At 43.6% G+C, this 14,894-nt stretch overlaps 1 protein-coding gene across 7 annotated transcripts in view; it reads left to right on the top strand.

Annotated features, from left to right (window-relative positions):
* The window catches only part of RHBDL3 (rhomboid like 3), a 143,735-nt gene that overhangs the window by 113,117 nt on the left and 15,724 nt on the right, over positions 1 to 14,894 (top strand). For all 7 annotated transcript variants that reach the window (XM_083427770.1, XM_083427764.1, XM_083427769.1 and 4 more), the window contains 2 exons: positions 2,227 to 2,339; positions 10,119 to 10,219. In XM_083427770.1, the coding sequence (XP_083283896.1) occupies positions 2,227 to 2,339; positions 10,119 to 10,219 (214 nt within the window). The remainder of the gene's footprint in view (positions 1 to 2,226; positions 2,340 to 10,118; positions 10,220 to 14,894) is intronic.

The raw sequence follows: 14,894 nt of genomic DNA, 5'->3' as shown, positions 1-14,894 counted from the left end.
TGTAAGAGCTGGTTTATATTACCTGCTGGTCATAGGACATCAGGGGCAGAAGCTGAAGGAGGAAATATGGGTATATCATTCTTGACTTCATAGCGCTAAGTATCATTGCCTGACAGATCTGCAGGATTTTTGCATAATTTGCTTGCTTTCTGATAGGAGCGTTTGTCAAGTTGGAAATAGCTGCTTGAGGTGGTGGTGAGAGATTTCCATTGGGACAGTACCAGCAGGCAGGATTAAACACTGACTCCCTGCCCAGTACAGGCCTGGTCACGCTCTTCGACCCACCCCTATAATGCCACTTTTACATTTTGAAACCTGTGCATTTTAATTGCAATATGAGCCAAAAAGGACTGCCTTTTGCAAAACAGCTTGAAACCTTGAAAAGAAATAAGTGCTTAAACTATTTTTCAGTACGCCTCCCTTTCCCACAAAATGCTAACCTCTGCCTTGACAAGTATCTTGTTGCTGTTAGGCTGTCGTGTCGCTTGAAAAAATGTGCTGAACCTTTTAATTATCACGTTTCTTTCACAACTTTGGCTGGTTTCCAAGGGAAACTCTTGGGAAGATACACTATCCAATGCCTCACATCTGTAAATATTAAGAGACTTAGCCAGCACAGCCTTATTACTTTTTTTTTTTTTTGCAGTGGATTCTAAATCTTTTGGAAGTGTAAGCTATCGAAACCGTGTGCACACACATTCCCCACTTGAGAAGCAACCCCTGCTTTATTTATTTTTTAATGATGGAATACTTACTACAGTTAGGTAGCTAAACCATCATTTATAGCCAGCCTACCCTCATTAGATTATTTTCACATTCAGAGAATAAAATAAATCTCTGGAAGAGTAGTAATAACCTCTTTCTTTCTTCTTTTAATGGTGAGGCCGTTATTCCTCTCTCCCCACCCCAAAAAGGCAAGCTAATATAAAGGTGGTGAAGTCTATTGTTGTCATACTTCCTGCTGTGACTTTAAAATGTTAATTTGAAATTCTTAATTTACTGTGCTCATCTGCTTTTTTTATGGGCATTTGTGACAGCCAGAAGGTAGCTGAGGAGAAGGCAGTTGTTAAGGGTGACTGAGAGCTCCCCAAAATGTGCTGTTTGTGTCTTGATCCCGATGGAGAAAAGCTTTATAAGAAACCAAAGCTGTAAATTTTAGCCTTCCGCTTTAAAGCTGAGCGGACGTTAATTATCTGTGGGGCCCACCCATTTGTATTGCTGCCATAACTAATGACTTGCATTGATTCGAGGGCCCATTTGTTTGGTTGCGGAGAAGGTGAAGCCTTGATAAATCAATTATATTGTCATCTAAAGAATGACACATTCAGAGCATGGGAAAGCTAATTATGTTTTATGGGTCCTTATTGACCAGGGGGCTCGGATGCTCCTGGCTGCAGTAGGAGTTGGGCTGAATGGAATGGTTCTTGAGACTTTTTTTAAAAGAACAGGCATGCATCAAACACACTGAGGAACAGAACCTCTAAGGGTCTTCTAATCGAAATAAATCATTGCCCCGCAAGAGGCATTAGAAAACATTGGGCATCTTCCCATGGCTTTTCTTATGTACTACCCTGCATCTCGTTCTACTTCCTTCTGTATAAGGGATTCTTAAAATCTTTTTCCAAATGGTATTTTCCCCATTAAAAACAAACAAACAAACCCAATTCTAAATGATCCTGAGTACAAAGGCACTTTTAGGTTTGCTAACATGACAATCTGTGCCCCCCCCCCCTACCCTGGCTATAATAGGTGGGAGAAGGCAGTAAATCAAGGCTGGTTAAGTTTTGTAGCTACTTAACTACTTGGAACTGTGAGGGCCATTTTCTAGCTATCTTAAGAGGTGGTGGCTTGCCTATGGCTGTCCAACCAGTTAGTGGATGAGCTGAGATTTATACCAGAGTCTTCCAGCCTATAAGCAATATCCTTAATTGTTCTGCTTGCAAATATACTTTGCTAATTAACATAGCTTAAAGACAGGGTTATTAAACCTGAATCGCGACATTTCCCCCCCACTTACTGAAATAATCTATTTTAACCTAGATAAAAATAAACTTTAAAAAAACCCACCCAAAACCCTGGCACTAAGATGGTGACTTATTTATTTATACAAAGTCTCTGTACTTGTCTGTTGGTACCAAAGGGAATCCAAGGTCATCTAATCCAACCCCCCTGTAATGCAGGAATTTTATTTATTTTATTTTTTAATGCTATTTCCATTTCCCCCAGGATAGAGCACCTTGGACTCAATGTTGTCCTTCAACTTCTAGTTGGAGTCCCCCTTGAAATGGTACATGGTGCTGCAAGGATCGGGTTTGTCTACATTGCTGGAGTTGTAGCAGGTACGTTGTATGGGTGAATAAACCTGATATTGGCTGATACTGAAATTGTGGTTCATCTCCATGGTTGAGGTTCCTGTGAGAGAAGGTGCTCATCATTTGCCTTGGTCAGCAGAGTGGTATGGGTGGGCGAATTTATAATTGCTATTATCATCATTCTAGCTAGCTAAATTTCTGGGATTCTTTATGTTCGCCACCATAATGTTGTCCTTATCAACACTATGTAAATGTTTCAGTCAGGGCTTTTTTTTCAGCAGGAGCTCACCGTAACTCATTTCTGGCACCTCTCAGGTGGGTGCCATTGCCGTTATTAGACAACAAGGGAGGCGTTCACCGTGAGCTCCAGCCCCTCTTTTTCTAGAAAAATATCACTGGTTGCAGTAATTTTAAAAATACAGTGGTGCTCCGCAAGACGAATGCCTCGCAAGATGGAAAACCCGCTAGACGAAAGGGTTTTCCATTTTCAGAGGTGCTTCGCAGGACGAATTTCTCTATGGGCTTGCTTCGCAAGACGAAAATGTCTTGCGATTCTTGAGGTTTTTTTCCGCTCCCCACCCCCCTTTTCTAAGGTGCTAAGCTGCTAATAGCCTTTTAGCAGCTAATCCGCTAATCCCTTAAGCCTTTAATAGCCGCTAAAGGCCGCTAATAGCGCTAATCCGCTAATAGGGTTGCTTTGCAAGACGAAAAAACCGCTAGACGAAGAGACTCGCGGAACGGATTCTTTTCGTCCTGGGAGGCACCACTGTATGGCACTGCATGGAAGTAAAATCGAACCAAGTCTAGAGTTTGTCAAGGTGTGATCATAGTTCCTCCTTTGAAGGCACTGTGACAAGCTGAATGTTTCAGACCACACCGGCCCCTGTTTGGGATGGACGAATCTGTCAAATTTGGTTTCTCTCAGTTTCTTATTTTTCTAGTACTAAGTTCAGTTCTCCACATTTCTGCATCAGTGTGTCTTTTTTTTTTGTAAGCTACATTTAAAAAATCTAACATTTTAGTTTGCTTTCCTTCTAATGTGCAATTTGTCTAATATTTACATTTTGCAAGCATTCCCCCCTAATATAATACACTGTTATGTTCTTTTCACCTATCTATGTATTTTTGTACACGCCGTTTGCCTACATCACAAGATTCATAGAAGTTCAAATTACAAAGGATAGCTGTGAATTGTTTTGCTGATTGTTTCAGGGAGTGCAAATTGCATTGGTCCACTTTAAAATGTGGACCTGATCAAATTTTTCTCCCAGGCACATGGGCTCCGCTTCAGTGTGCCTACAAATCTCTCTGCAGTAGGATCCCCTGTCTTGTCAAGGTTCCTGTTTGCTAATTGCTGTGATGATTCTAAGCTTGTTAAAAGAGCACACATAGAAACCTTCTTCAGACATTTGCACTGAAAATGTGAAAGCTGGGAGGGGAGCCCATCAGCTCAGGATTATGGGGGGTCTATGACAGTGTTTGTAAAAAGCAAAAAAGGAGGAAAAGAAGGAAAGGGTTCTGACCTCCCTTTGCTCTTCAGCCTGGTCCTCGGACCCTTGTCTGCATAAAAGAGTCCACGAGAATATCCTTGCAGCGTTTTATTCTTAAAAGTCTTTGTGTAAAACAGGACTGAATAACTATACACACCAGCACTAACCAACCAACCAACCCAAACACCAGCAACCAAACTTAACATTTCTCACTCTATATATACAACTTGGTGCAGACCGCTGAGTCATGCTGACCCAGCTTTATTCACATTAAAGAAACAGCGGCCATTTTAGCCGTGACAGTCAGTGCCCCTGCCCCAGTTCTAAGCTGTTGCATGTTTAAATGAAGACATGTGAACAGGACTTCTGTTGGTAACTGAGAAAGTTATTGTAGTTTTTCCTAGTGCCGTGTTTGTGCTTTGAGGCCCCCAAGCCCTTCCCCTGTAAATAACTAAACACTGACACACAATTTTAGTTTAAGTTATTGGGCAAAATTTTAGGCCACAGCTTTATTGACTACAGCAAAGTGAGCGGTATTGGCTTAGGCATTGGCAACAGACTATGACTGACTCCTGCCTCTCTGGATGGTAGTCTGAAAGGGTAAACACCAAACAAGGGAGCAACGTCAATGAAGATCAACCAAAGCTCTCCCCGGGGTTCCTGTGGTCCTGGCATGGCCCTAGCCCCTCAAGCGGACTTCGGACGAGATCCAGGACCCCCAGATTCCTTTACCGGAATACCCTGTTTCTGGAAGGGCAGGTGATGGCCACACCTCCCCTCCCACACATTTCAATAAGCCAATGCCTAACCGCCTAACCTTACGAAGTTGTGACGATTGCTAAGGGGGTAGGCAAAAAACAAGTGGCTACAGCCAATCTGCCAAATGGAAAAATCCCTACCCAGCCCCTGCTCCAAAACAGGTGACCCAATCCAAAGCAAGGCCAAAGCAGCAGCACCTAAAATTAGGGAGGGGGGAGGGTGTTCGGCAGCACAAAGCAAGTGCCCCCAATTACATCGCGCTGCCGCTTTTATAGGCCCTGGAATCACGCCGTCCATCCGGATTGGCCCAAACAGCCTGGCGTGATCCGAGGGCCCGACTGTTAAGTCTTGGGCCATGCCCAGCAACAGCTTACCCTGTGGGGGTGCCTTAGGGGCCCGCATGCAACCAGGACCCTCATTAAGGAGGATCCCATTTCTCAGTTGAGCTGTACAGTGAGTTCAGGATCAGGAACTACTATAATTAAGCATTAGTTATGAGGGGGAGAAATCAGTTATAAGGTCATAGATGCAGTTTTGGGGCTTACTACCCTTTTTTCATGTGAAGAGATTTCCTGAGGCATAAAGTACCCAGGAGTTATTTTTTAATCTATATATCCGATTTGGCTTTACCTTTGTTTAACGCAGTGTCAGTAATTGTCAGCTGAAGGATTTTGGTTCGGGCCCAACATGGCAACTTTCCAATGACCAGTGAATCTATGGGATGATAGATCTTCATGGACTGATTGATTTTTACATTTGTACTGCATTTGTTATTCACGTCTTGCGCCTCTGCAGTTTGGAGGTGAAGGAAGCTGGCTTGATGATAGATCAAATCTAATTATAACAAGAGGAGAGAGCAAGAGGCAACTGCAGGGAGGGTGTCATGGGATGGCTGGGACAGTGATTGGCAGGTTTAGCTATTTGTCCCTCTCCCTTGCCCCGGTCCTTACCTATATAGCAAGTCTTGCTGCAATGAACAAATAAAGCTGCAATAGAAGTGTGCCTTTCTGAACAATTAAAAAAAAAGAGTTGTGTGCTATGAGGAAGTACATGGAGGTGGGAAGCATAAATGTCATAATTGGATTAGAAAGCTAGGAATAGGGAGGGAGCTCCATAAACATATTAGAGTGAAGGTCCTTTTCAGTGCATCTGGAGTATCTGGTCCTATGACTGACATATCCAGTGGTACAGGTCCATACAGGATTAACATGAGTAAACCATGAGATGCAGCAGCAAGAAAAGCTAATGCTATTCTAGGCTGCATTCACAGAATTATAGTGTCCAGATCAAGGGAAGTAATAGTACCGCTCTATTCTGCCTTGGTCAGACCATACCTGGAGTACTGTGTCCATTTCTGGGCACCACAATATAAGAAAGACGTTGACAAGCTGGAACATGTGCAGAGGAGGGAAACCAAGATTATCAAGGGTCTGGAAACTAAGCCTTATGAGCAGCAGTTGAAGGAGCTGGGGTATGTTTAACCTGGAACAGAGGAGACTGAGAGGAGATGCAATAGCCATCTTCAAATATCTCAAGGGCTGTCACATGGAAGAGGGAACAAGCTTGCTTTCTCCTGCTCTGAAGGGTAGGACTTGAGCCAATGGCTTCAAGTTGCAAGAAAGGAAATTCCAACTAAACATATGGCAAAAAAAAATTTTGACAGTAAGAGCTGTTTGACAGTGGAACGCTCTCCCTTGAGAGGTTGTGGACTCTCCTTCCTTGGTGGTGTTTAAGCAGAGGTTGGATGGCCATCTGTCATGGATGCCTTAGCTGAGATTCCTGCATTGCAGGGGGTTGGGCCAGATAACCCTTGGGGTCCCTTCCAACTCTACGATTTTATGATTAGTGAGAAAGGCAGTCTATATATCCTCTTATGCTAGTTTTCTATGTTTGTGGCAGCCTGATACAACCCAGGCACAACTATACCAACTCAGGGAGAAGTAGGCCTGAAATGAAGCCTACATGTGTGCTCACGTATGTACCATTCCAACGATGCCTTATGAGGAACGGCTAAGGGAGCTGGGCATGTTTAGCCTGGAGAAGAGGAGGTTAAGGGGTGATATGATAGCCATGTTCAAATATATAAAAGGATGTCACATAGAGGAGGGAGAAAGGTTGTTTTCTGCAGCTCCAGAGAAGCGGACACGGAGCAATGGATCCAAACTACAAGAAAGAAGATTCCACCTAAACATTAGGAAGAACTTCCTGACAGTAAGAGCTGTTTGACAGTGGAATTTGCTGCCAAGGAGTGTGGTGGAGTCTCCTTCTTTGGAGGTCTTTAAGCAGAGGCTTGACAACCATATGTCAGGAGTGCTCTGATGGTGTTTCCTGCTTGGCAGGGGGTTGGACTTGATGGCCCTTGTGGTCTCTTCCAACTCTATGATTCTATAACTCTTCCTCATCCCTTTTCATCCTCAGTGTCTCTGGCCATCCAAAATGTGGGGAACCTCCAGATATAGCTAGACTGCAACTCACAGCATCCCTGGCCATTGGCCTTGCTTGCAGGGACTGATGGGAGTTGTAATTCAATTTCCCGCAGGCCTGATTTAGCGTATGAAGTTTTTGGCAAAATAACCTGTCCTCTCTCTTTTTTGCTTTTGTTACTTTGCAAAATGTCACATCTGTGCTCTCCGACTCTGACTCTTTCGTTTTCCAGCTTTCTGTGTTTGATTCTTACCCCCCCTTCATCCATCCACCGTACATATTTTGCCTCTCCTCAGCTGATTTTGTGTCGTCGTCACCCCCCCCGCCTTAACTGTGTCAGACTTGGGGGGGGGGGGAATACTAAGAATTTTTAAAAAGCTGGGTGAAGGTGTTGTTGCCTTCTCATTAAAAGGATGGAGCTGGTCTAAAAAGAAGTTGCCAGGAAAAATCACAGGCAGAAAAATATCTCTTAGCTTGCAACCAATTATTTCGCAGCATGCAGGTGAAAATATTCGCAGTGGAGAGAAAGGAGTGAGTGCCATCAGCAGTAGTGCGGACACAAATACAGCACAGTTGTAAATATACAGGAGGGGGGAACCAAAAATATTTATGCAAAATTCTTAACCGGATGGTTAAGATGGACACGTGAGATGTGCCTCTTCATTTGAAACAACAACAGCAACCACATGGTTAAAAATGGGTGCTCCAACAGTGAAGACAGGCAAAAGGAAGAGAATTAAGATTGGACACCTGCTGGGGAAACATGGCTGGAGGAAGAGAGTGAAGAGGAAAAACGGCAGGCAGGGAATGGTCGTACCTTGGATCTCAAATGCCTTGGCTCCCAAGCAAATTGGCTCCAGAACGATTGAAACCCAGAAGTGCGTGTTCCGGTTTTCGAATGTTCTTTTAGAAGCCGAACATCTGACGGGGCTTCCGCGGCTTCTGATTGGCTGCAGGAGCTTCCTGTCGCCAATCAGAATTTGGTTTTCAAACTCTTTGGAAGTCAAACGGACTTCCGGTACAGATTCCGTTTGACTTCCAAAATACAACTATACTGTAGGGCATTCCATAAATAGGGCACCACCACTGAAAAGGCCCTCTCATAAGCAGCTACCTGCCTGCCTCACCTCATTTTGTGGTGATGGGGGGCAGAGAAGAGGCCTCTGAAGGTTATCTTAGGGCCTGGCCAAGTATATATGGGAGGGGATGATCCTTCAGGTGGCCTGTCCCCAAGCCATTGGAGGATGCATTCGAGATTTGGTACAGAAAGAAATAGAACCCCACACACCTCAATGCAAGCTCCAGTGACTTTTTGTTGGTTTGTTTTTAAAAATGGTGAAGGGGAATTTGTAGCTTGGCCTTCAGCAGCTATAGCATCAGCTGCCTGTTAGCTTGTCTTTCTAGCATGCGGCCAGCCCATTTGTCCACATCATCTGCTCTTTGCTTCTGATCTAACTTGTCAGGTGTGCAGACTTTGGGAAACAAGCACAATCTCCGTTTGCGTGAGAGCGCTGGAAGGTCGCGAAACAGTGATTGCATTTCCAAAACGCGACTCCAATTCAAATAACGACTTCAGGGGACCTATCCATCACACTGCCCATTATTAGTAGAAAAGTTCCCAAATCACAAAAGTTCCCAATAGGTTTTTGTGTGTGGTCCTGCACGAGTTCATTTGGTTTTGTTCCCTAGCCTTGCAAATTACAGACAGACTCCCTGTAGTTGTAAAGCAGATATGGTGTTCAGCAAAACGGACCCTGGGTCAAGGCTCTACTGATTGGAAGACACGAGCACAATGGTGTGCGTTTTGACCTCCCATCCCACCTCTAAAACGGATGTAGATACAGGGCTGCATAGAACCCTCGGAACAGAGAGAGTGCACAGGTGCAAAGCCTCATTCAGCTGGGACTTTAAGTTAGGCTAGTGTCTTATCCCCTCTAGGATGCAAATATGCATGGGGACCATATGACCAATTTGTTATGTACTGAAGTTCTCACCCTGGGCCAGCAGGGGGATACTGTAGATAGTTATGCAAATGAAGGATCGAAAAGTGACGTTCAGTGATTGGATAGTTTTAGAAAATGGCAACAGTTACATTGTTCTGGAGCTCTATATAAGCAGGCTGACTGAGCTCCTCAGCTTAGTTCTATTCCAGCTTACAAATAAAGAGCTGCTTTGGAAGAATCGCTGTGTCGTCTTATATGTTCGCCCACAACATAACACAATTTCCTCCCCAAGTGTCTTTTAGCTGCAAGAGGGTCGGGGTGTGTGTGTGTGACCACCTTGTACTTTTCCTCCATCAGCAAAATGGTTTAGGCTTGGAAAGCAGGACTGGCCCAATTCTCTCCCCACGCCCAAAATTAGATTGATTTGACTCTGCCTGTCGTTGACTGTGGCTTCACATACTTCAGTGGTACATCGGGTTACATACGCTTCAGGTTACAGACTCCACTAACCCAGAAATAGTACCTCGGGTAAATAACTTTGCTTCAGGATAAGAACAGAAATCGTGCTCTGGCAGCGCAGCAGCAGCAGGAGGCCCCATTAGCTAAAGTGGTGCTTCAGGTTAAGAACAGTTTCAGGTTAAGAACGGACCTCCAGAACAAGAGGGAGGGGGTCAGCTCTTTTGCTTGGTGTTATGTACTGAGTTGAATAGGATCCAAACTGTAGCAGTCTGATTGGTCCTAGAACAATAGGATCCAAAATGCAGCAGTCTGAATAGTCCTAGAACAATAGGATTCAGAATGCAGCAGTCTGATTGGTCCTAGAACAATGCAGCAGTATGATTGGTTGGCAGGAACCACCCAATCATGCTCCAGATAGAAGTGAATCCACAACCTGATTGGCTTACAGTAGAATTCCGGAATTAGCCAATCACGTGCAGCCCATTGTGTAAATAATGTATATAAAGCAGATACTTTGAGGGGACTTTCATTCATTCCTCCTCACCACTATGAGCTGAATAAAGAGCATGAAATCACTTTGCGACTCTGAGTATATTTCACTTAGCAAGGCTTGTGATAATCTGTAAATGCCCCTTTTTCTGGGAACTTCATGTGCAAAAAAAAGAGAGAGAGAGATAGGAAGAAGATCGACAATAAAAGTTTTTTCCCCTCCCCTTTTCTCTCTCTCTAAGGTTCCTTGGCAGTGTCTATTGCTGATATGACTGCACCTGTCGTGGGCTCATCTGGAGGCGTCTACGCCCTGATATCTGCTCACCTAGCCAACATAGTAATGGTAAGTACTAGACTAACTAGTGATACAATTTGAGTTAGAGACCAGGAATGGCATGACTTCATTGGACGGAATTGCTGCTTGGAATCCAAGTATCAGGAACAGCCAACTGCTGCGGTTATTACTGTCTCTTCATTAAGCTTTAAGAACATAAGAAGAGCCAGTGGACAATGGCCCATCTAGTCTGGCGTCCTCATGGTGGCCAACCAGATGCCTGTGGGAAGCCCCAAAGAAGGGGTCTTTTGCTGGTCGTCATCAGCATTATTGGCTACACCAAATTGCCTTCGCAAAGTATAGGCAACAAAGACAAAAAAACCACACATCCTTGTCTGAGTGTATGACCACAGCACAGAGCTATGAACTACAGATAAGGAATTAAGGGGGGAAGCTTCTGTGTTTAGGCTGACTTCCAGAAATGCTCCAGCTTTTGACAGTGTTCCGTTTATGATGAAAATGCAGAATGTTTGTGGAATGCTCTCCCCAGGAAGGTTCACCTGGTGCCGTCATTATATATATATATTTTAGGTGCCAGGCCTCTTCAACCAGGCCTTTGTTATATGTCCTTTTAAAGGTGTTTGGGGTGGGCTATTGTTTTGTTGTTTCTGTTCTAACTTTTTATTTGTGCTTTTTTCTTGTATTTTTATCTTGTGAAACACCTTGAGATCTTTTGATGAAGGGTGGCAGATAAATCTAATAAATAAAATTAATTAATTAGTCAGTGGGAACAGATTAGCGGACCAAACTATGTAGCTCTGGTATGCCCATAAGTCTGTTTCAAATTGTTTGTGTGAATTACTTTTGTCACCTTTCTATTTCACACAAGTTTCCCCCGCGCTTTTAGAGTGGCACATATGGTATTCATGTACAGCATCCCATCAAAAGCTTATACCATAATAGATGTGTTAGCTTATGATGCCACAAGAGTCTGTGTTGTTCATGCTTGGCTGTAGAATCTTCTCACACTACCCAGTTCTGGCATTTTAAACAAAGCGTTCTCACTTAATGCTGATGAGGGGAAATCTTCCATAATGAAAATGATCTTTTGCATTTGTTGCTGCATCCCATTAATGTCAGTGCTCATCTTTTCGTTACGCTTTTTTGTTTGCTTGTGGGAGAAAAGGTTCGTTGGAATCTTTTTGCTTCCCTGAGTGCCTCTGGGTAGCTGCAAGAAATAAAAACGTCCTTGGCTGCAGAATGAAATGTTCCTGCAAATAATTAAACGAAGAGCAAGCAATAAGGCATTTCACCCGACAGGAAGTAATAAAGGGGGGAAATAAACTAAATAAAGATGCATGAAAATAAAGAGTGGAGGAGAAAACGCAATATTTAATAGCAGCACCCTGAGCCTTTTGACTATGTTACTAATCTCTGCGGAGAACTGCATAAAAGAAAATTAGTTTAGAAGAAAAGAAGCAAAGGTTTTGGGGGATTTTTTGTTCAATGGCTGGAGTAATTTATAGACAAAACCCATGAGCACTGTAAGACACAGATGGGAGCATTCTCTAGCAATTTCCCTCACTGCCTGAATCATTAGCCTAGAGGCATATCTGCATGGTGGTCTTTGAGACTTGTCAGATTCATATCCAGGGCACAAATCACACTTCACCACAGTCCATAGATGCTGGCACTCCTCTGTTCTGTACTACAGATGAAGGTGCTGGTGGGACCGTTGAGAGCTGTGTGGTTTTCTTAAATATGCATGATGTCAGTCCCACATTGCATCATGCCTGCTTCTTAGAGGTACCCTTCTCCATGCAGGCACATTCAAAACCTGATCTCCATGGTTCCAAAAATAAAATCATCCTTGTTAATATTTTGTTAGTTTACATTATGTAGAAACTTAACAGAATATTCACAGCCTATCCATACCAATCCCAGTTTTTACAACATCTGGATTCATTCTTGATCATCATAATCTTATTTGTACCCCCGTCCATCTGACTGCATTGCCCCAGCCACTCTGGGCGGCTTCCAACGTATATAAAAACATAATAAAACATCAAACCTTAAAAAGCTTCCCTATACAGGGCTGCCTTCAGGTGTCTTCTAAAGGTTATATAGTTACCATATTTTTCGCTCTATAAGACGCACTTTCTCCCTCCTAAAAAGTAAGGAAGAATGTGTGTGCATCTTATGGAGCGAATGCAGACGGGAGGTTCTGTTCAGCGCTCCCTTTAAAGAGCCGTGTGGAGTGTGTGGGGGGCTGCCCTTCTCCCTTCTTGGGGAAAAGCCCCCAAGAGCCGCACACACACTGCGCACGCTCTTTAAAGGGGGCACGGCTCTTGGGGGAGCCTTCATCCCCTGCCCAGGAGAGGCTGTGCATGGCTATCCCATAAGCCAGGACAGCCAGCGGGATCGCTGCACTGCGATCCCGCTGGCTTTCCTGGCTTCTGGGATTCAGAATATTTTTTTTCTTGTTTTCCTCTTCCAAAAACTAGGCCCGTCTTATGGTCTTGTGCATCTAATAGAGCGACAAATACGGTACTTATCTCCTTGACATCTGATGGGAGGGCGTTCCACAGGGCGGGCGCCACTACCGAGAAGGCCCTCTGCCTGGTTCCGTGCAACCTCACTTCTCACAGGGAGGGAACCACCAGAAGGCCCTCGGAGCTGGACCTCAGTGTCCGGGCTGAACGATGTGGGGGTGTTCTTGCTGTGTTCTTCCACAGCAAAATATTAACAAATATTTTTACTTCGTTATTATTGCTGTCAATAATTATAATTTTATTAATCACCCTCTACACAAACACCTCAAGCTGATTGATGTACATGAGACAGGAAGAGCAGACGAGGACTTCCTCACAGATTCATGGTGGACTTTGGAGAGATCTCCTTGATTAGAGTTTATTTTTGTGTGTTATTTGCATGGTGTGGTGATGTATTTCCCTTTCTTTGTGACACCTTGAATGTTGTTATGGGTGAATAATGGAAAGATAGTCAACGAGTTTGCAACAGTTCTTGTTGCAAAATGTAATGAAAACTTTTTTAAAAAAGCTCACAAAAAACAAATATAGTAAAAACAAAGCAATGCAATACAAAATAGACGCCCATGGCACAGACCCATTTATACAACTGGGAAAGCCTGTTGGAACAAAAATATATTCAACTGTTTCCAGAAACTGCAGAGTGAACCTGTCATCTCTCAACAGAAATGCTATTCCACAGAATGGGCCAACCACCCTGAAAGCCCTTCACATAGTTATTGTTGAGCAGGCTTCTGAGATATTTGGAACTTGCAGGATAAAGACTCCCACAGACCGTAGTGGCCTCCTGGGTATATAGGGGTTAAGTCAGTCTCCAAGGTACCTTTTAAGTGTATCACCAGAAATTCTGGCCATTCTCAGTTTAATAAAACATGTTTTGCTTGGTTCTATAACTATAATGTCCCAGATCTTGCTAATTCACCAACATTTGGCATTTCAAAGTCTTTCCAGAGCCAAATTAAGTTCAATATATTTGCAGTGATATGCTTTGAATAAAATCCCGATCTTTCATTTTTGCAAGATCTTAAAAAACTAAAGGAAAGCCCTGTAAGCAAAAACCTGCTATAATACAACTAACATGCATGACTTCTACCAGGTATGTTTGTATTTGAGGGCAGACCCACTAAATGTGAATGTAAGTTCCCTTCCCATGACATCCTTTCCAGCAAATACTTCTTCCTGATATCATAATCTTTCTTAATCTCTGCGGGATATAAAACTATCTAGAAATAACCTTATAGTAAGAGTACTCCATTGTCAGTCTAACTAGAGAAGGTATAAGCCAGCCCTCCAGGTGTACTGCAAAATATTTTCAAGCAACCGTAGACCTGAATTCTTTTGCTGTCTTTGCCAACTGTATTTCCAGTTCTGTTGTGGTTTGTTAAAAATTTTGTAGACCGTAAATGCATTGCCCCGAACTAGCTTTATGAAAATTCTTTTCCTCAAAGACAGTTGTCCTAAGTTTGCGAATATGTACCCCCCACAAGTGATCAGATGCAGAGATGTTTTTCTAAAATCCAGCCATTGTCTTCGATTGCAAATGTATTTGGAAATGGGGCAAGCGAAACCTACGGTTGGAAAAAATAGAAACAGAGATTAAAACTGGCAGATTCATCCATCCTAAAATGAACCCAAACATACAATATTTGAAGTCCCCGATAGTCAGTTACCATGACTAACTGAGCCTCTTGGGCTTGCCGATCAGAAGGTCGGCGGTTCGAATCCCCGCGACGGGGTGAGCTCCCATTGCTCAGTCCCTGCTCCTGCCAACCTAGCAGTTCAAAACCATGTCAAAGTACAAGTAGATAAATAGGTACCACTCTGGCAGAAAGGTAAACAGCATTTCCGTGCACTGCTCTGGTTTCGGTGTTCCGTTGCACCAGAAGCGGCTTAGTCATGCTGGCCACATGACCCAGAAAAACTGTCTGTGGACAAACGGTGGCTCCCTTGGCCTGTAAAGTGAGATAAGCGCCGCCACTCCAGGGTCATCTGTGACTGGACTTAACTGTCAGGGGTCCTTTACCTTTACCTTTTTAAGGATCAACTCAGCTGCTAACCAAGACTTCGGCTGTGAATTGTAGACATATACAAAGCTCTGTGACGCATTTGGAGTCTGCCTATGTTTGTGCTGCTCATCTGCACATTTTTTTAGGGACCTGTTAGGGAGTCTCCAGAGGTCAACAAAAGCTGGAAAG

This window comes from Podarcis tiliguerta (assembly GCF_965153285.1).
Source record: "Podarcis tiliguerta genome assembly, chromosome: 2".
NCBI lineage: Eukaryota > Metazoa > Chordata > Lepidosauria > Squamata > Lacertidae > Podarcis > Podarcis tiliguerta.
Note: the sequence above shows the minus strand (reverse complement) of the source record. Positions and strands in the feature narration are given on the sequence as shown.